The sequence below is a fragment of the Gadus chalcogrammus genome, chromosome 2 (genome assembly GCF_026213295.1).
Source record: "Gadus chalcogrammus isolate NIFS_2021 chromosome 2, NIFS_Gcha_1.0, whole genome shotgun sequence".
NCBI lineage: Eukaryota > Metazoa > Chordata > Actinopteri > Gadiformes > Gadidae > Gadus > Gadus chalcogrammus.
In genome coordinates, this window is record NC_079413.1 from 838,121 (window position 1) to 860,982 (window position 22,862).

The 22,862-nt window shown below is 45.9% G+C and overlaps 1 protein-coding gene across 1 annotated transcript; it reads left to right on the forward strand.

Moving 5' to 3' along the window:
- Positions 1-577: 577 nt before the first annotated feature.
- scn4ab (sodium channel, voltage-gated, type IV, alpha, b) lies at positions 578-21,415 on the forward strand. The gene is made up of 28 exons (XM_056609644.1): positions 578-660; positions 937-1,029; positions 1,378-1,506; positions 1,680-1,771; positions 2,950-3,186; positions 3,305-3,368; positions 3,920-4,061; positions 4,503-4,703; positions 5,509-5,575; positions 6,121-6,359; positions 6,665-6,736; positions 7,211-7,312; positions 7,545-7,901; positions 8,450-8,642; positions 8,995-9,248; positions 9,836-9,947; positions 11,125-11,279; positions 11,774-11,947; positions 12,417-12,539; positions 12,758-13,039; positions 13,396-13,449; positions 14,052-14,189; positions 14,350-14,454; positions 15,555-15,825; positions 16,038-16,662; positions 17,059-17,203; positions 17,626-17,703; positions 18,374-21,415. The coding sequence occupies exons 2-28, from the start codon at positions 959-961 to the stop codon at positions 18,719-18,721; spliced, it is 4,830 nt and encodes a 1,609-aa protein (XP_056465619.1). The 5' UTR covers positions 578-660; positions 937-958; the 3' UTR covers positions 18,722-21,415.
- The last annotated feature ends 1,447 nt before the right edge of the window (positions 21,416-22,862 follow it).

The window sequence follows — 22,862 nt, forward strand, 5'->3', positions numbered from 1 at the left end:
AGGTATGAACCATAGACCTGCCAACAGCTAACCTATAAAACATAGAGGTATGAAACCATAGACCACTCCCTGCCAACAGCTAAGCTATAAAACATAGAGGTATGAACCATAGACCTGCGAACAGCTAACCTATAAAACATAGAGGTATAAACCATAGACTTCCCAACAACAGCTAACCCTATAAAACATAGAGGTATAAACCATAGACTTCCCAACAGCTAACCCAATAAAAGAGAGAATAACCCTTACCTTCTACAAAACATTAGCTCCCTTCCTAGCAAGCTTCAGATCCCTGCCTTGTGATTGGCTCTCAGATATCTGAGGATGACCTCCCCAAACCAAGCAGTGACCTTGAGGCTGGTAAGACCCTCCCATTCATCTTTGGAGACCCGCCCCCCGGATTAATCAACACCCCATTGGAGGAGCTGGATCCCTACTACCAATCATCCAAGGTGTCCGTCTGCTCCTCTCTAATTAGATCAGGCCTCGTTGTATAAAACATCTGTTCTAATCCTAATGTATTGATCATCTGATTTATCGGCAGACCTTCATCGTGATCAATAAAGGAAACACCATCCAACGGTTTAACGCAGATCCAGCCTGCTACCTGCTCAGTCCCTTCAGTGTCTGTCGGATCACCGCCATCAAGATCCTGATCCACTCATATCCTTCCACCGGCGTATAGACCCTTCCACCAGCAAATAGACCCTAACTCTAATCCTATCCTTCCACCAGCATATGACCCCTTAACCCTAACCCTATCCTTCTGCCGAAATATAGACCCTAACCCTAACCTTACTATGACCTTACTGTATGTCTCCTGGCCATGTGTCTGCTGGTTATATGTTGTATTGCCTTGTATGTAATGTATAGTTATCATCCACTGAAGGCGATTGGACCTATTCCATCTTTACTTGATTATTTCCGTAACAGAACCACGTTATTCAGCCTGTTCATCATGCTGACCATCCTCGCCAACTGTGTCTTCATGACCCTGAGCGACCCTCCAGCCTGGGGCAAGACCGTGGAGTGAGTGAGCTGGGGGTCATAACATAGAGACTGCTAAGTAGTTATTATGATTTTTGTAAATGAGCCTTAACATGCACTATGATCGACGGTCATGTATGTATTGGTAAGTCAGATACATCACATATGTACCGGAACTACCTAACTAAAGAAAGATTGTATGGTGATCTCCTTCTCTTTTTCCTTAAGAAAGTACAACACACACACACTGACAAAGTGACCTTTATACAACGCACACACCCTGACAAACTAACCCTGATGCATCCAAGCTCATCAAAGTCTGACCTGCTATGTTTTGAAATAAACACTCCACCAATTCTACAATTCTGCATTATCTCTGTTTTTGTGAAGATATGTTTTCACCGGCATCTACACCTTTGAGGCCACGGTGAAGGTGGTGGCCCGAGGCTTCTCCATCGGGCCGTTCACCTTCCTCAAAGACCCCTGGAACTGGCTGGACTTCATGGTCATCAGCATGGCGTAGGTTCCAACCCCAAACCATCCAATACTACAAAGCACCTTACATTATCCCTCCTACATCATCAGCTACACAAACGCAAGAAAATGTGTTTGTATCTAGCTATATGTTGGATCGTACCATGAGATCCAATCTATCTATAACAACTTTGTCTGTGTCTTTCTTGCTTTAACAGTTACCTAACCGAGTTTGTGGACCTAGGAAATGTGTCAGCATTGAGGACATTCAGAGTCCTGAGAGCTCTTAAGACCATCACCGTTATCCCTGGTAGGTCTGTCGTCACTGGTAGGACTTATCTCTAGTACCTCTACGTGTTGTCACTGGTAGGCCTGCAATCACTGGTAGGACTTATCTCTAGTACCTCTACATGTTGTTACTGGTAGGTCTGTCGTCACTGGTAGGACTTATCACTAGTACCTCTACATGTTGTTACTGGTAGGCCTGCAATCACTGGTAGGACTTATCTCTAGTACCTCTACATGTTGTTACTGGTAGGTCTGTCGTCACTGGTAGGACTTATCTCTAGTACCTCTACATGTTGTCACTGGTAGGCCTGTTATCACTGGTAGGACTTATCTCTAGTACCTCTACATGTTGTCACTGGTAGGCCTTTAATCACTGGTAGGACTTATCTCTAGTACCGCTACGTGTTGTTACTGGTAGGCCTGCAATCACTGGTAGGACTTATCTCTAGTACCTCTACATGTTGTTACTGGTAGGCCTGTTATCACTGGTAGGACTTATCTCTAGTACCTCTACGTGTTGTTACTGGTAGGCCTGCAATCACTGGTAGGACTTATCTCTAGTACCTCTACATGTTGTTACTGGTAGGTCTGTTATCATTATCTATAGCGTCAAGACAGAGTCTATAAGCTAAGATTGAGTCTATAGCATTAAGACTGAGTCTATAAGGTAGGACTGAGTCTAGAGCGTTAAGACTGAGTCTATAAGGTAAGGCTGAGTCTATAAAGTAAGGCTGAGTCTATAAGGTAAGGCTGAGTCTATAAGGTAAGGCTGAGTCTATTAGGTAAGACTGAGTCTATTAGGTAAGACTGAGTCTATAAGGTAAGGCTGAGTCTATTAGGTAAGACTGAGTCTATAAGGTAAGACTGAGTCTATAAGGTAAGGCTGAGTCTATAGCCTTATGACAGTCTATAGCGTTAAGACTGAGTCTATAAGGTAAGACTGAGTCTATAAGGTAAGGCTGAGTCTATAAGGTAAGACTGTGTCTATAAGGTAAGGCTGAGTCTATAGCCTTATGACAGTCTATAGCGTTAAGACTGAGTCTATTAGGTAAGACTGAGTCTATAGCGTTAGGGCAGAGTCTATAAGATAAGATTTAGTCTATAGCATTAAGACTGAGTCTATTAGGTAAGACTGAGTCTATAGCGTTAGGGCAGAGGTCTGGAGGGTTCCACTGACCCCGCTCTGCTCCTTCCTCCCAGGCCTGAAGACCATCGTTGGTGCCCTCATCCAGTCGGTGAAGAAGCTCGCTAACGTCATGATCCTGACCGTCTTCTGCCTGAGTGTCTTTGCTCTGATCGGTCTCCAGCTCTTCATGGGAAACCTTCGTCAGAAATGTGTTGTGTGGCCTCCGCTCTTTCTCAACGACAGCCTCGTTGACAACTTCAATGGCACCGATAACTCCACCTTCGACTTCCACCAGTACATCAACAACCCTGGTGATTAAGACGGGCGTGTAGGACTGTACCGTGGTCTGCAGGTGTAGGGCTTTGTTAGACTGGACCTTGGTTTCTGCAAACTACCACTAAACTAAAACACTCCCTGTGCTTGTTTCAGAGAACTACTACTACAGAAACAACGATATGGACCCTCTTCTGTGTGGAAACAGCTCCGACGCGGGGTAGGCCCTGATACTACAATATAGGGTTAGGGTTAGCAATACCACTTTAGTGCTACAGTATAGGGTTAGGGGTAGTAATACCACTTTAGTGCTACAGTATAGGGTTAGGGTTAGTGATACCACTTTAGTGCTACATTTTAGGGTTAGTAATACCACTTTAGTGCTACAGTATAGGGTTAGGGTTAGTAATACCACTTTAGTGCTACAGTATAGGGTTAGGGTTAGCAATACCACTTTAGTGCTACAGTATAGGTTTAGGGTTAGTAATACCACTTTAGTGCTACAGTATAGGGTTAGGGTTAGTAATACCACTTTAGTGCTACAGTATAGGGTTAGGGTTAGCAATACCACTTTAGTGCTACAGTATAGGGTTAGGGTTAGTAATACCACTTTAGTGCTACAGAATAGGGTTAGGGTTAGCAACCATGCGTTGTCTCTGTAGCCAGTGTCCGGAGGGTTAGGGTTAGGGTTAGGCTTAGGGTTGTTTAGTAGGGTTAGGGTTAGAGTTGGTAAGTCGGGTTAGGGTCAGTAACCATGTGGTGTCTCTACAGCCAGTGTCCGGAGGGCTTCAACTGCATGAAGGCGGGAGAGAACCCAAACTACGGCTACACCAGCTACGACACGTTCGGCTGGGCCTTCCTCGCCCTCTTCAGACTTATGACCCAAGACTTCTGGGAGAACCTCTTCCAGCTGGTCCGTAGAGCCGACAGGAACCTTAACCTTAACCTTAAGCCTCTCTCCACAGACACAGACATTATAACTTCAGCTGAGCCGTCTGAAGGCAAAACTATTTATGTAAAAGGTATCATCTGTTATATACATGAACGGTTTGTTGATGAGTCAAATACTTCTATTCTATTTGTTCAACCTCAGAGCAGACCTCAAACATAGGTGGTTTTCCTTTATTTATTTATATTTAAATGTTTCAGTCCCATATGTCGTTGTGTCTGTGGGTTATGGTTAGGGATATGGTTAGGGTTTTGGTTATGGTTAGGGTTATGGTTAGGGTTAGGGTTAACCCTGTCTCTGGCTGTAGACCCTCAGGGCTGCGGGGAAGACCTACATGATGTTCTTCGTGGTGGTTATGGTGAGGGTTATGGTTAGGGTTAGGGTTAACCCTGTCTCTGGCTGTAGACCCTCAGGGCTGCGGGGAAGACCTACATGATGTTCTTCGTGGTGGTGATCTTCCTGGGCTCCTTCTACCTCATCAACCTCATCCTGGCGGTGGTGGCCATGGCGTACGCCGAGCAGAACGAGGCCAGCCTCGCCGAGGCCAAGCAGAAGGAGGAGGAGTACGCCGGCGTCATGGAGGCCCTGAAGCAGAGGCAGGAGGAGGTGGGAGGAGGCTGCTAGCAGCACCGGCTGACCTACCGACTACTACTGCTAACTACTACTGACTATTAACAACTAACTACTATCAACTACTGCTGCTAACTACTACTGACCACTATTACTACTACTGACTATTAACACCTAACTATATCAACTACTACTGCTAACTATTACTGACTATTAACAACTAACTGCTATCAACTACTGCTGCTAACTACTACTGACTATTAACAACTAACTGCTATCAACTACTACTGCTAACTACTACTGACTATTAACAACTAACTGCTATCAACTACTGCTGCTAACTACTACTGACTATTAACAACTAACTACTATCAACTACTACTGCTAACTACTACTGACTATTAACAACTAACTACTATCAACTACTACTGCTAACTCTACTGACTATTAACACCTAACTACTATCAAATACTACTGCTAACTACTACTGACCACTATTACTACTACTGACTACTAACTACTACTGACTATTAACAACTAACTACTATCAACTACTACTGCTAATTACTACTGAATACTACTGCTAACTACTACTAACTACTATCAACTACTATTACTACTACTGACTACTACTGCTAACTACTACTGACTACTATTACTACTTCTAGAGTTAGAAAATATATTTTTATTGAATGTTTTATTACTACAACTATCTACGTTTATTGTGTGTGTGTGTGTGTGTGTGTGTGTGTGTGTGTGTGTGTGTGTGTGTGTGTGTGTGTGTGTGTGTGTGTGTGTGTGTGTGTGTGTGTGTGTGTGTGTGTGTGTGTGTGTGCAGCAGACCATTGCAAATAAAGCGCATCCAGAAGATTCGGCTGCACTCGATCAAAACCACACTGAGGCAAACGGTACACACACACACACAAAAACACACACACAAACACACACATACACACAGACACACACACACACACACACATGGGCGCATGCGCACAAGCTCACAAACACACACACACAAACAGACACACTTTCCCATGGATCTCAATTTTGAATGTGTAAATCTTACCGTTATGTTTAAGTGTCTCCCCCCCTCTCTCTCTCTCTCTCTCTCTCTCTCTCTCTCTCTCTCTCTCTCTCTCTCTCTCTCTCTCTCTCTCCTCTCTCTCTCTCTCTCTCTCTCTCTCTCTATCCCCCCCACTCCTCTCTCCCCCCCACTCCTCTCTCCCCCCCCACTCCTCTCTCCCCCCCTTCTTCCCTCCCCTCTCTCTCCCCACCCTCTCCCTCCCCCCCTCTCTCTCCCCCCACACCTCTTTCTCTCCCCCCCCACTCCTCTTTCTCTCCCCCCCCCACTCCTCTTTCTCTCCCCCCCCTCTCCCTCCCCCCTCTCTCTCTCCCTCCCCCTCTCTCCTTCTCCCCCTCTCCCCCTCTCTCTCCCCCCCCCTCCCCCCCCCAGACTTTGAGGAGGACCAGCGGCCGTGCCCCCCGTGCTGGTACGTGTTCGCTGACGTGTGTCTGAAGTGGGACTGCTGCGGCTGCTGGCGCTGGCTGAAGGGCTGGCTGTACGTCATCGTCATGGACCCCTTCGTGGACCTGGGCATCACCGTGTGCATCGTGCTCAACACGGTGTTCATGGCCATGGAGCACTACCCCATGACCCCTGCCTTCGAGCACATGCTGAGCGTGGGCAACCTGGTGCGGACGCACAACATGCACACACACAATAGAAGTAACACAACAAACACACAATACATACGATACAATACAGTTAAACAAAAGCACCACAAAAACACCAGCACCGAATAAAAGAACAATACTCAAACACAATACCATACTAAAACAATATTAAAATAAAAAGAACAAGAAATAAATTAAAATAAGTACTACTAACTAGTATCTATGTTATTTTAAGCACTTTATTGACCAAATCCTGATCCATAAATACAGTTCTCTTATCTTCATAGAGATCTTGCCTTGAAGTACTTTGGTCTCTTTCTCAGGTGTTCACTGGGATCTTCACAGCTGAGATGGTCCTCAAACTGCTGGCCATGGATCCCTACTACTACTTCCAGGTCGATCCCTGCCCTGATGACCTTTGTCTTGTTCTATGACACTTGATCACATGTCTGCCTTATGACATCAATCCCCACTCATAGAGAGAGAGAGAGAGAGAGAGAGAGAGAGAGAGAGAGACGGGGAGGGAGAGAGCGAGAGACAGACAGACAGACAGACAGACAGACAGACAGACAGACAGACAGACAGACAGACAGACAGGGGGAGAGACAGACAGGGGGAGAGACAGACAGGGGGAGAGAGAGAGAGACAGACAGACAGGGGGAGAGAGAGAAGGAAAGACAGAGAGAGCTGTAGGCCTTATGTTCGGTAAAGTTAGTTTACTTTATGTTAGCTTACATTAGTGATGGTTAGGTTATGTTACTTTATGAGTTTAACATAACCCAACAATAACTGTTAAAGGTTAGGGTTACATGTTAGTGATGGTTAGTTTGTATTGATTCACCAATGATGTCATCCCTTTGTGATAACAGGTTGGCTGGAACATATTTGACAGTATCATAGTGACCATGAGTCTTGTGGAGCTGGGATTGGCTGATGTCCAGGGTCTGTCTGTGCTACGGTCCTTCCGATTGGTCAGTACGATATACAGTAATATGTCTACAGAGTAAATTACTACTAAATGTGAGGTACAAACAGAGCTAAATGTATCGCAAACAGTAACCTGAGGTTTTGCAACTCCAGGATTTTACTTGAAACCAAACAAAATATTGCTTAATATAATTAAAAATAAGCAATATTAAGCTTTCCAACTTTGCTCGGTTGGAATCAGTTTTTTCCACATCTATTTCTGACCGACCATCTCAGATGCGTGTGTTCAAGCTGGCCAAGTCCTGGCCCACCCTCAACATGCTGATCAAGATCATCGGCAACTCGGTGGGCGCGCTGGGGAACCTGACCCTGGTGCTGGCCATCATCGTCTTCATCTTCGCCGTGGTGGGCATGCAACTGTTTGGGAAGTCGTACCGGGAGTGCGTGTGCAAGATCGCCGAGGACTGCGAGCTCCCGCGCTGGCACATGACGGACTTCTTCCACGCGTTCCTCATCATCTTCAGGGTGCTGTGTGGGGAGTGGATCGAGACCATGTGGGACTGCATGGAGGTGGCGGGCATCCCCATGTGTCTGACCATCTTCATGATGGTCATGGTGATCGGGAACCTGGTGGTAAGTGGATCCGTTCTGGGTTAACCCTGTCTCATGCCGAGGTTTAGATGTGGATCCTTAAATACTTTCCAGTACGAAACCGGCCTCCCTTATCTGAGCAGCAGATTTAGAAACACCATGACCCTAATCCTGACCCTAAACCTAACCCTGACCCTGACCCTAACCCTGACCCTAAACCTAACCCTGACCCTGACCCTAAACCTAACCCTGACCCTGACTCTTCCTAGAAGCGAAAATCATCCATACCTTGAACCTGTACTTCCCAATATTGTTTGGCTTTTTCTAGCTCTGAAAATGTCTGCACCCCAACTTGGTGAACATAATCACTCTCCTACCCACTCAGAGTTTTGTTTGCCTGTGGCTTAGGCAGTCAGGGTGAATACACAGAACGTCTATTAGCCCTTTTAACAAAATGGTTTGCTCCAATGGATCATCAAATATCTATAGCGTGTGTCAGCGATCCCGTCGACCCTTTCCCATGCCTGAGACAGGAGGTTTGTGACGTGCACAGTGTCAGATATGCTGACAATGCTGTCTTTGTGTGGCAGGTATTAAATCTCTTTCTGGCCTTGCTACTGAGCTCATTCAGTGGAGACAATCTAGCTGCAATCGAGGAAGACGGCGAGAACAACCTTCAGATCGCTGTCAACAGAATCACCACCGGCATTGCCTGGACCAAAACGAAGGCCCTTACAGTCATAAGGAGTCTGTTGGCCAAGAACACCGAACCAGCACAGACTGGTATGATCAACCGTCCACATATGTATACAGCCCTGGTGTGAGTAGTGGCACTTATGGGTCAAAGTTAGCCCCAGTGTAGCTAGCTACAACTGATATGTAATGGTTTAGGGCTATGTCCACATACTTATAATGCACTTGTATGATTAGTAGCTGTTTCCATAGTAACCTTTATTTGGGGGTCAAACTTAACCCAATCGATTCATTCGTACCAGTTCAATCAGGTAGATAAATATTTACAATCGATTAATGTATATTTATATACTGTATGTCTTCCTAAAATGGAAGTTACTGCCGACCTATTTGCTGAAAAAAACGAATTAGTGTTGATTTTTTTTTGTCTACTTTTGTTTAGCTGAGAACGAAGAGGAGGAGACGAAGGAGTATCTGTCGTTGATGGGCGTGGACCCAGAGCCACCCCGGTCTCCGCCAGAGCCCTCGAACCCTGAGGCGCCCTGGACCAGACCGGACGGCCTGAGCAGTAACTATAGCAACAGTAACTATGGCAACATCTTCACACTGAGGGTTCCCATGGCCACCGCAGAGTCTGACTGTGAGCCTGAAGAGGAGGAGGAGGAGGAGGAGGAAGAGGAGGAGGATCTTTCTGAGGTGAGATACTACCACCGTGTAGCAGGATGGTTCTGTAGTAGTAGTTACTAAAGAAGTTGTATTAGTAGTAGTAGTAGTAGTGGTAGTGTAGTCAGAATTATCGTGTTGAAGTTAGACAGTACGTTATGATGGTAATGTAGCAGGAGCAGTAGTTGTAGGATTAGTGTAGTAAAAATATTCCTTAGGAGCACTAGCATAACTTAAGTACCATCATATCATGATATGCTACTATGATATAGTAATAAAGAAGGTATAACCTAATAATCCTGTTTAACGTAGTAGTAAAATAATCCTTTATTAATCCCACAGCAGCATGTAGAAGTAATGTATTACCGTACTAATACTGTAGTAAAATTATCTTTCTGAAGTACTATTATATGAAGTAGTACTAGGATGTGTGTGTGTGTGTGTGTGTGTGTGTGTGTGTGTGTGTGTGTGTGTGTGTGTGTGTGTGTGTGTGTGTGTGTGTGTGTGTGTGTGTGTGTGTGTGTGTGTGTGTGTGTGTGTGTATATATATTTATATCTATAGATACAGGTACATTATGTCTGTATTCTATATTGTTTTCTATAATATGTGTTTTCTTCAGGGTGAAGATCACTCATCAGTTTGCAGTACAGTGGAGAGACTTCCAGAGGCTGATGAGAACGAGGAGGAGGAAGAACATGATGCTAACACGCCTGAAGACTGCTATAGTGCCAGTACGAACAAACACACACACCCACACGCACGCACACACACACACACACACACACACACACACACACACACACACACACACACACACACACACACACACACACACACACACACACACACACACACACACACACACACACACACACAGTGAACTCTGCTGTACTAGCGTTAAGCTATGTCCTGTACTGCACTACTGTCAGGCTAATCTATGTCCTATACTATCACTAAACTAACCTATGTCCTGTAGTAGCATAAGGCTAACCTGTGAACCTATGTCCTATGCTATCACTAAGCTAACCTATGTCCTGTAGTAGCATAAGGCTAACCTGTGAACCTATGTCCTATGCTATCACTAAGCTAACCTATGTCCTGTAGTAGCATAAGGCTAACCTGTGAACCTATGTCCTATGCTGTCACTAAGCTAACCTATGTCCTGTAGTAGCATAAGGCTAACCTGTGAACCTATGTCCTACACTATCACTAAGCTAACCTATGTCCTGTAGTAGCATAAGGCTAACCTGTGAACCTATGTCCTATACTATCACTAAGCTAACCTATGTCCTGTAGTAGCATAAGGCTAACCTGTGAACCTATGTCCTATACTATGGCTAAGCTAAACTATGTCCTGTAGGAGCATAAGGCTAACCTGTGAACATATGTCCTATATGGCTAAGCTAAACTATGTATTTTTCTACGGTTAGTTGAACTGTCTGGTAGTCTTTGTCCTTCTTAACTTATTAAGACGATATAGTGGTTTAGTAATCTGGCTATTGCCAGACCAAGCTCAATCGTGGATTGAGCTTGGTCTGGGGAAGCTGCTGTCATTTTCTTCAGCACCAGAGGCGTGATCAACGGGCCTAGTTCAACTGACTCTGTACGCGATTGGCTGCTTGCCGTTGCTTCCCTGTCGTCATTGTGTTAAAACAGCCAAAAGCGCTCCGAGAGGAAAAGCCAGCTTGGTGATTGGCTCCCGCAAAAAACGTATCGGAAGCAGAAAGAAATGTATTGTTCTCCTCCAGACCCTTCTGCAGGGCGGACTCAAACCGCCGGCATTACGGGCGGGGCAACCCAGGGTAGCGGTTTAGGGTTGTGGTGGGGGTCTGGGGTCATGTGGTGTACAGTGGGTCCTGTCTGGATCCTCTTCATCTCCCAGGTTCATTCTGGCCACGGACGTTTCAGATTGTTACGGCCGTTACCCCTGCCTGGACGTGGACACCTCCCAGGGCTGGGGGAAGACCTGGTTCACCATCAGAAAGACCTGCTTCATCATCGTGGAACACAACTACTTTGAGACCTTCATCATCTTCATGATCCTGCTCAGTAGTGGTGCTTTGGTAAAGGCTACCCTACGATCAACCATCACTAACCCGTACTCAACCTCAGCTAGTGATGTGTTGGTAAAGTCAACCCTAACCCTCACTAACCCGTACTCACCCTCAGCTAGTGATGTGTTGGTAAAGTCAACGTTACTATGTTATCCTCAGCTTTAGGAAAGTCAACCCTAACTAACCCTAACCTAATTTGGTAAAATCGCCCCTACTAGCCCTTGCCCTAGATTACATGTTGGAGCGGGTACTGTAATGGCTAGTGCTTTAATTCAATCAGAGTGTGTGTATGTGGTGTTTGTTGTGTGGCCACTAACACATCTGATGTCTCTTACAGCTGAGCCCCTTCCCGTGGCATTTGGTTGAACTTCTAACATGGCTGACCGTGAACCGCAATGGAGCTTCTAACATGACCACAGGAGGCCTTTCATTGGACTTTACACTCCTATATATCGATCCGGTCTGTGTATCTAATGACTGACCGACACCCTGTCGGTCTCCAGGCCTTTGAGGACATCTACCTGGAGCAGCGGCGCGTCATAAAGACGCTGCTGGAGTACGCCGACCAGGTGTTCACCTACGTGTTCATCGTGGAGATGCTGCTGAAGTGGGTGGCGTACGGCTTCCAGACGTACTTCACCAACGCCTGGTGCTGGCTCGACTTCCTCATCGTGGACGTGAGTCTGACAGACCCGGTGTTCGCTTCACTGCTGGTTTACAACGGGTTCACTTTGTGTAGTGCTGTACTTATACTACACACGGCCGCAGTACTGAGCCCTTCGTAGGATGAGCACTGCCCCTTGCTTTCTTAATTTGTTCATTACTCCAGTACTTGTATAAAATACAGCAGTGCTACACTTATAATACTGTGTATACTTCATTACATTATTAGGATATTTTACATAGTAGTTCTGAATATGATGGTAATACTTTGTTTGGATTATTCGGAATAACTAAAACTGCGGTAATACTGTGTTGGGTTGTTCTGAGTATGTAGTACTGCAGTAATACTGTGTTTGGGTTGTTCTGAGTATGTAGTACTGCAGTAATGCTGTGTTTGGGTGGTTCTGAGCGTGTAGTACTGCAGTAATACTGTGTTTGGGTTGTTCTGAGTATACAGTACTGCAGTAATGCTGTGTATTCCAGGTCTCTCTGGTGTCCCTGACCGCTAACCTCCTGGGTTATTCTGAACTGGGAGCCATCAAGTCTCTGAGGACGTTGAGGGCCCTGAGACCGCTGAGAGCCCTGTCTCGCTTTGAGGGCATGAGGGTAAGACAGGCAGTCTGTCTCTGTGTTAACCCCTCTCTCTGTTACTATAAGCATGGGGGTAAGACAGGCAGTCTGTCTCTGTGTTAACCCGTCCCTCTGTTACTATAAGCATGAGGGTAAGACAGGCAGTCTGTCTCTCTGTCACTATAAGCATGAGGGTAAGACAGGCAGTGTGTCTCTGTGTGACCTGTGTGTCTGAGGACCTGTCTCTCTGCCAGGTGGTGGTGAACGCCCTGGTGGGGGCCATCCCCTCCATCTTCAACGTGCTGCTGGTGTGTCTGATCTTCTGGCTGATCTTCAGCATCATGGGCGTCAACCTGTTCGCCGGGAAGTTCTACTACTGCTACAACTCGACGTCGGAGAGCATGATGCTGCCAGAGGAGGTCAACAACCGCAGCGAGTGCCTGGCCCTCGCCGAGGTCAACCCCAGCATCCACTGGAGGAACCTGAAGGTCACCTACGACAACGTGGGCATGGGCTACCTGTCGCTGCTGCAGGTGGTGAGTACACGCTCACACACAACCTGACACACACACACACACACACACCTAACACCTAACCCTAACACACACACACACAACCTAACCCTAACACACACACACACACACAACCTGACCCTAACACACACACACACACCTACCCCTAACCCACACACACCTACTCCTAACACACACACACACACACACACACCTACCCCTAACACACACACACCTAACCTTAACACACACACACACCTAACACACTCACACACCTAACCCTAACCCTGACACACACTCCTAACCCTAACACACACACACTCCTCCCCCTAACCCTGACACACACTCCTCATCATTGTGTTTGCCCCCCCCCCCCCCAGGCGACCTTTAAGGGCTGGATGGACATCATGTATGGAGCGGTGGACTCCAGAGAGGTCTGTGGCTCTATATCAGACGGATATCTGTACACAGAGTATAATAACCTCACCCTGGGGCAGCAGCTCTAGCAGGGGGGCCAGACTCCCCCTCCCCGGGCCAGATGACCAGCTCTGACGGGGGGATCGTTCCCAGGCCAGTGTTTGGGAACGGCCAGAAGTGGCCTCTCCAATATTTACATTTACATTTACATTTGGGGCATTTAGCAGACGCTTTTATCCAAAGCGACTTACAATAAGTACATTTGTCATAAGAAGTGCATCAATATATCGCTGTCGGTACAGAAAGGATGTTCATAGAACCAAGTGCAAGTACAACAATCGCTAGGCTAACCAATTCCCCGTGTTACAGCCATGATAGCAGCTACTGCAGTTGCTACAAAGTTAAGTACTATAATACAATACAATACAACACAACACAATACAGTGTACAATGGTGGCAAGAAGGGGGAGGGAGGCTATTTTGGCTAGGATCCGTCGTTATGCATGTACAGTATATGTATATGTATGTGTGTTTGTGTGTGTAGAACATGTGCATGTATGTGAATATATGTTTATAGGTACTTGTACGAATTGAGTTGGGTCATTGGTTCTTTGAACAGGTTGAGCAGCAGCCAGCATATGAAGCCAACCTCTACATGTATATCTACTTCGTCATCTTCATCATCTTCGGCTCCTTCTTCACCCTCAACCTTTTCATCGGTGTTATCATTGATAACTTCAACCAGCAGAAGTCCAAGATAAGTATCACATCTATACACCGATAGGAATGATGTCAAATCTGCCTTTAAGGGTTAGGTGGTGAGGGGTGAGAGGGTTTGGTGATTAGTGTTAGAAGGTTTTGGTGATTAGTGTAATGTGTGATGGTAATTTAATGGTTAGTTCTTTTTGCTTCTTTACCTGGGAGGGAAAGACATCTTTATGACAGAGGAGCAGAAGAAATACTACAACGCAATGAAGAAACTAGGCTCCAAGAAACCTCAGAAACCCATTCCCCGGCCAACGGTACGACATGCAGCCTGTAGCATCAGCTAGCTACCTCCTACTAACTTACCCTTATGGTTAAGTTACTCACTACCTCCTACTAACTTACCCTTATGGTTATGATACTCGCTACCTCCTACTAACTTACCCTTATGGTTAAGTTACTCACTACCTCCTACTAACTTACCCTTATGGTTAAGTTACTCACTACCTCCTACTAACTTACCCTTATGGTTAAGTTACTCACTACCTCCTACTAACTTACCCTTATGGTTAAGTTACTCACTACCTCCTACTAACTTACCCTTATGGTTAAGTTACTCACTACCTCCTACTAACTTACCTTTATGGTTAAGTTACTCACTACCTCCTACTAACTTACCCTTATGGTTAAGTTACTCACTACCTCCTACTAACTTACCTTTATGGTTAAGTTACTCACTACCTCCTACTAACTTACCCTTATGGTTAAGTTACTCACTACCTCCTACTAACTTACCTTTATGGTTAAGTTACTCACTACCTCCTACTAACTTACCTTTATGGTTATGATACTCACTACCTCCTACTAACTTACCTTTATGGTTAAGTTACTCACTACCTCCTACTAACTTACCCTTATGGTTAAGTTACTCACTACCTCCTACTAACTTACCTTTATGGTTAAGTTACTCACTACCTCCTACTAACTTACCTTTATGGTTAAGTTACTCACTACCTCCTACTAACTTACCCTTATGGTTAAGTTACTCACTACCTCCTACTAACTTACCCTTATGGTTAAGTTACTCACTACCACCTACTAACTTACCTTTATGGTTAAGTTACTCACTACCTCCTACTAACTTACCTTTATGGTTAAGTTACTCACTACCTCCTACTAACTTACCCTTATGGTTAAGTTACTCACTACCTCCTACTTACTTTGATATATGGCCAACTTACTAGCTACCCTATACTAACATTGTTGATTTGATAAATTACAACTTTTGTTTTAACATAAAACAGTACCAATATATTCACACGACCCACTTTTCAACACACACTACCATTACATCAGCACATGCATTTCATCATCCGTTATTCACGCAAGATCTTGTCTCTTATTGTTTATGTTTCAGAATATGTGCCAAGGGTTGGTTTTCGACTTGGTTACGAAGCAGTTTTTTGACATCTTCATCATGGTGTTGATCTGTCTCAACATGGTGACCATGATGGTGGAGACAGACGAACAGAGTCCTGAGAAGGAAGAGATTCTGTTTTTGGTCAATCTGGTCTTCATCGTGGTCTTCACCACGGAATGTTGTCTGAAGCTCTTCGCTCTCAGGCAGCATTTCTTTGCCGTTGGATGGAACGTCTTTGACTTTGTGGTTGTAATTCTCTCCATCTTAGGTTGGTTATCAATAATATTTCACGTCGTGGTGTTAATAAACATTAATATCTCCCAGTATTTTAAAATGCAATAAAACACAGGGTTAGCTCTTCGAACCCATCTGCTACCTACTCTGTCCACGGCGGTGATATTCAAACCATATCATTCCTTTGCGCTCTCGTTTTATAGCAGTGATGGCTTTCCTCTCCTTTCCTCCTTTCCTTTCCTCCAGGCATCCTCCTCGTCGACCTCATAGAGAAGTACTTTGTCTCGCCGACGCTCTTCCGTGTGATCCGCTTAGCCCGCATCGGCCGCGTCCTCCGTCTCATCCGCGGCGCCAAGGGCATCCGCACGCTCCTGTTCGCTCTGATGATGTCACTCCCCGCCCTGTTCAACATCGGGCTTCTCCTCTTCCTCATAATGTTCATATTTTCCATCTTCGGCATGTCAAACTTTGCCTACGTGAAAAAGGAGGCCATGGTCGACGACATGTTCAACTTTGAGACCTTTGGGAACAGCATCATCTGCATGTTCATGATCACCACGTCGGCCGGGTGGGACGGCCTGCTCTTCCCCATCCTGAACTCCGCCCCCCCCGACTGTGACCCCGACGTCGAGAACCCGGGGACGGATGTCAGGGGCAACTGTGGCAACCCCTTGGTGGGCATCGTGTTCTTCTGCAGCTACATCATCATGTCCTTCCTGGTGGTGGTGAACATGTACATCGCCATCATCCTGGAGAACTTCAACGTGGCGACCGAGGAGAGCGCCGACCCCCTGTGCGAGGACGACTTTGAGATGTTCTACGAGACCTGGGAGAAGTTTGACCCCGACGCCTCCCAGTTCATACAGTACAGGTGGGTCACCCTCTGCTCAGAGTCAGGGGGCGGGTTAACCCGGTGATAGTTAGTGCCTAGCACTTGGTTCTATGAACATCCTCACTGTACCTACAGTGATATATTGTTGTTTCTCTTTCTTCTGACAAATGTACTTATTGTAAGGCCCAATCCCATTTCTACCCCTTACGCCTTCCCCTTACGCCTTCCCCTTACCCCTTCCCCTTACCCCTTCAAAACAAGGGGGAGGGCTGAGGGGTAGAAATGGGATTGGGCCTTAGTCCCTTTTGATAAATGCCCTAAATGTAAATGTGACGTTGGTGTTCCTCCTTTAGCCCCAGACACTAGCTCGGGCCGGTTAGTGTGTGTATGCCCCTAACCCGGCGTGTGATGTTCTGTACTCTCCACACTGATCAGCGCGTTGTCGGATTTCTGTGACACGCTGAAGGATCCCCTGAGGATCCCCAAACCCAACGCCATGAAGCTGATCAACATGGACCTGCCCCTGGTCCCCGGGGACAAGATCCACTGTCTGGACATTCTGCTGGCCCTCACTGCACTGGTGATCTACTACCCTTACCTCACTGACCCTAACTCTAACTCTACCCTAACCACACTCCCTAACCCTAACCTCACTCCCTAACCCTAATCCTACCCTAACCACACTCCCTAACCCTAACACTACCCTAACCACACTCCCTAACTATAAGGCCCAATCCCATTTCTACCCCTTACCCCTCCCCCTTACCCCTCCCCCTTGTTTTGAAGGGGTAAGGGGTAGAAATGGGTTTGGGCCTAACTCTAACCCTACCCTTACCCCACTCCCTAATCCCTAGGTACTCGATATAGTGGGCAACCCTAACCCTACCCTAACCCTAACCTTTTGTTGTTATCGATCTGGATAATAAGTCAAAGCGTATTTTCTCTGCGTTTTCGCCGTATCCATCCTTATAAACGGTGTTCTGTGGTTTTCCTCTCTCTTAGGTTCTCGGCGATTCGGAAGGAATGGACGCCCTCAAAGCGAGCATGGAGGAGAAGTTCATGGCCAACAACCCGTCCAAGGTGCTGAGTTGACCAATCTGCTGTTAATCCGCTAATCATTAACTAGTCCCCAACTCTAGTTTGAGCTTGATGTGTGTATACATAAATACTGTATATATAGATCAGTGTGATCGTACACATGATGATGGTTGTTGATATGATGGTTAATGATGTGCTGATATCATAATACTCATAATCTATACATATATATACACATATATATTAGTGCTGTCAAGCGATTAAATATTTAATCGCGTTAATGCAATAGTTAACTCGCGATTAATCGCAAATATTTTTTCTATGTTAAATATCCCTTGATTTCTTTGTCCCATTAATTGTTCTCATTTTAATGCTCTTATCAACATGGTGAAGTGCATTGGCTTGCCTTGTGCAAATGTGTTTTTATTGATAACAATATTGGCATATACTGATCAAAACATACAAAAAAAAAAGCCTATAGTTCAATTAAACGATGAACATACAAACATAATGCCTTGAACATAGCAGTCAGGCTACTGCTTCTTTGTTTTGAGCCAAAAATAATAATAATAAATAATAATAATTGCGTTAATCGCGCGATAAAAAGATTAACGCCGTTAAAATTGGTTTGCGTTAACGCCGTTAATAACGCGTTTAACTGACAGCACTAATATATATATATATACTCCTGATGGATGATTGGTGGATGCAGGTGTCCTACGAGCCAATCAGCAGCACGCTGAAGAGGAAGCAGGAAGAGGTGGCGGCGCTGGTCATCCAGAGAGCCTTCCGGAAGCACCTGTGGCGCCGGACGGTGCACCACGCCTCCTACACCTACCGGGGGCAGTGCGAGGGGCACGCCGGCCCCCAGCCCGCGCCCGAGTCCCAGGGCCTCATCTTCCAGCGAATAGGAGAGCTGTATGGAGACGGGCAGAAGGACGGTCCGCCGGACACGCCCCCGATAGACGCCACCGAGGAATGTCTTGTCCCGGCGGCCGTAGAACTCCATCACGAGGTGGTGCTCCAGTGCAGACCTCCAGACTCTGAGTCCGTAGTCTGACTGTACACACACTGCACTACACACTGCACGCACTATACACACTGCACTACACACTACACACTCTATACACACACTACACTAAACACCACACACACTACACACACACTACACTACACTAATCACTAGACACACTAAACACTGCACACACTATTAACGCTGAACACACAGTCTGAGCGCTTACCCTAACCCCAGCTGTAACCACGAGTGCCTACATCAATGGTTCTCAAAGTGCGGCCCGTGGGCCAATGGCGGCCCGCAGAAACATTCCTGGCGGCCCGAAATGACATACAGCTGTAAGTAAAAAAAAAAGAAGAACAAAAAAGTTTTTTTTTTATTCTTGTATCAATATTAAAGGTTGGGTATGGAATTCTCTTTTTTGGCCATTTTTGCAAAATTACTTGAAATCCTTATCATAACCCACTTACAGCCACTGAGTTAGAAGTACTGACATGAAAATTAAACAAGTCAATCATCTGTGGAACGGGCAGGGCTCGAAAAACTCCAGCCAATGATTTCCAGACCCACCGAGTGGCATTGGACAGTAAGTACGTCAATCAAACAGTCGTACTGCACTCCCCCTCCCCCGCTCCCCGCGCGTGACCCCTTGGTGCACGTACTCAAAGCTCATGACCCAGAGCAAGCTTCTGTTTGTTGTTATCCTGCGGTAGCTACTGGAGGTCGCTAACTAGCTAATCCACATTTGGACCTAGCACTAGAAGACAACCCTAAACTCCAACCTAGCTAGTCTGGCTCGCTCTCGCGCATCTGTGTTCGCGCTCGTGCATGATTGCGCGTCCATGTACTTGGAATGGGTGGAGTCAGAGTCAGCGTTGAAGGAGAGGGGATAGGACCATTTGAGTTGTGTATTTTCAAAATCTGCTGGCGTTTCGCAAATCCCATATCCAACCTTTAATTTAAACAAAAATTAATAAATATAACGAGAAAAGTCTACACTCTCTAGCTTTCAATTTAATCCTGTTACATTTGTTAGTTTTAATCCGACTGTACATTACTTTGAAAGGATGAACCTCAGTTTTGTGATTTAGTCCTCACTTGACCTCACTCCCAGAGGTCCACGGTTTTTTTCACCACTGGGATACTGACTGCGTTTCCCGCCTAAAGTTTTTTCCTTTGGCGGCCCTCTGTCAAATTTTGGGTTCCTAAATTGGCCCTCAGCTGTCAAAACTTTGAGAACCCCCGGAATACATGCTCTGTATGAACACTTCAGCTCAAACACTGTACAGCTGGGCGACAGAGTGCTACAGCTCTAACCCTGCACCTTGGGGACACTACAGCTCTAACACTACACCTTGGGGACACTATAGCTCTAACACTACACCTTGGGGACTCTATAGCTCTAACACTACACCTTGGGGACACTATAGCTCTAACACTACACCTTGGGGACACTATAGCTCTAACAATACACCTTGGGGACTCTATAGCTCTAACACTACACCTTGGGGTCTCTATAGCTCTAACACTACACCTTGGGGACACTATAGCTCTAACACTACACCTTGGGGACAGAGTGTCACACTCACTTACCCTTTACCCGTTCCGCTCACTTTGGGGTCTGGCAGACAGCAGGCTGCTGTGTGGTTTGTAACGATTTGATTTTCTTTTGGTTTTTTCTTTTGGGTTAGTCTGTAACAAAGACTTCCCCGATGCCTGGATGCTTGTTTTTATCATCTCTTTGTTCATTTTTGTATTTCATACATTTTATTATTTGCTATTTCTACCCTATCGTGCAATTGTGAATATGTGTACAATTTTAATTTATGGATAACTTAGAGAAGAATTTGGATGGAGATGATGGCATGCCGCTTTTATCTTGTGAATCTTATCTCCCACTATCTCTAGCCCCTCACCACTCAGGGCTGGGGTTATATAGATCCATCCTGTATGAATGTTCCATCACATTTGATCTTCCACTGCCAGTAGGTAGCACTGGCTCCAAAAGATGTCACGCAATGGTTTACATTTTGTTGCCGTCATCGCACACTGGAGAGAGGCGAGAACTGGACAGAAGAGCCCTGGGCTGTGAACCCTAACCCTAGCCCTAGCCCTAACCCTTACCCTATCCTCAGCCCTGGGCTGTGAACCCTCACCCTAGCCCTAGCCCTAACCCTTACCCTATCCCTAGCCCTGGGCTGTGAACCCTCACCCTAGCCCTAGCCCTAACCCTTACCCTATCCCTAGCCCTGGGCTGTGAACCCTCACCCTAGCCCTAACCCTTACCCTATCCCTAGCCCTGGGCTGTGAACCCTCACCCTAGCCCTAACCCTAACCCTTACCCTATCCCTAGCCCTGGGCTGTGTACCCTCACCCTAGCCCTAACCCTAACGAACAGGATTAAAAGTTTGCTTAAATCAGCAAATGTATGAATGATGACCCCACCCGCTGTTCCCCGGCCTCACAGATCAAACAGACCCTTGCACTCCTTTGTATAAAGAATGGAATATATTAAAACACGCTGAGACGTGTGAAAGCCAAACAACAGAATATGTATTTGCTGTAATGAATGACCTGGCACCATCTGCGTTATCAACTGTTGCCAAGCATGGGTTGATGTGAGAACGTGGATTAATGATCAGAGTGTGTTTTATAATGTACACTGGAGTCTTTCTGGTGATATTGCAACTTACTATGACAAATACAATTTGTAATGATTCACAGCTTGTCATTTTTCATTCATTACTTTTTTGTTATTATTGCAACACAAAGACAGACTTTATGTACCCTTCTCAGACGGGTTAGATCTTTATGAGGAACCCTGGTTAGTTAGAGCTTTAGAAGGACACACCGGGTTAAATAGAGCTTTAGAAGGACACACCGGGTTAGTTAGGTCTTTAGATGGACACACCGGGTTAGTTAGAGCTTTAGAAGGACACACCGGGTTAGTTAGAGCTTTAGAAGGACACACCGGGTTAGTTAGGTCTTTAGATGGACACACCGGGTTAGTTAGAGCTTTAGAAGGACACACCGGGTTAGTTAGAGCTTTAGATGGACACACCGGGTTAGTTAAAGCTTTAGAAGGACACACCGGGTTAGTTAGAGCTTTAGAAGGACACACCGGGTTAGTTAGAGCTTTAGAAGGACACACCGGGTTAGAGGTTCATGTCCTGGACAGAGCACAGCAGCTGTAGTCTGTGCTTCCAGCATCCAAGAAGAGCACACCCGTTTCACACACCACTCTTATCTACGTCACGGTGGTGTGTGTGTGTGTGTGTGTGTTTGTGCACGCCACTGCATGAGAGTTCTCAATGCCAACAGAGATGGCATTTATCCCTCAGATCATCTGGAGATTAAATCTCCCCCACACACCCGCCCAACCGAGCAACGCATACAAAGCCGGCATAGCGGCTTATTTTAGTCTGTTTAGTAGCAGCAGAGGAAGTCTTCTCTTACATCTCAACAGCTGCCTGGCTCCTTGGCAGCCTATCAACTCCTCTCACTTACAAGCATATCTCATGTGTGGGTTTTTTGTGTGTGTGTGTGTGTGTGTGTCGGTATGCGTGTGTGTGTGTGTGTACTGTCCTCTGGTGGCTTAATGTGGATTCACATTTGTTGAAATTACAATTTCAGTGTGTAAAGGCTCAGGAGGATGGAATGTTAACTCCCTCATTGAAAGGGTTAGGATAACACGGTCATTTTGTAATTGAATCGAAAGTTTAGAATATAAGCCAGCCTTTGCCAGGGCCCGCTCTAGGGGGGCCGAGGCCTGGAGCCAAGAACTACGAAAGTAATCAAAGGAGCTCCTTTGATTACTTTCAAAAAAGAGGAATTCTCCTCTTTATGGACTAATAAAAAGTGGTCCATTCGGGGTACTTAAAGGGATGTTTATGTACAGCCTGTCCATTGTGGGACATTTTTGTCCACTTTCACTTTCTTTTTTTCACCAGAAATGTGTCCAAATGAGGTGGAACCTTTTTTCTACCTTACATACCTCAGTGGTGGAGTCCCTTTTGTCATTTAATGCACTTTTTCCTCTTCCCGCACCAGAAATGTGTCCAACCAAATGGTGCTTTGGGTCCATTTCATGTTTTCAACAGCTGTGTTCCAGCTCTGTCAGCTTCATTCCTACCATGAATTTCTTCCAACAGAAAGGGCTCCGAAGGACGTTCTTTTTTTGTGTAAA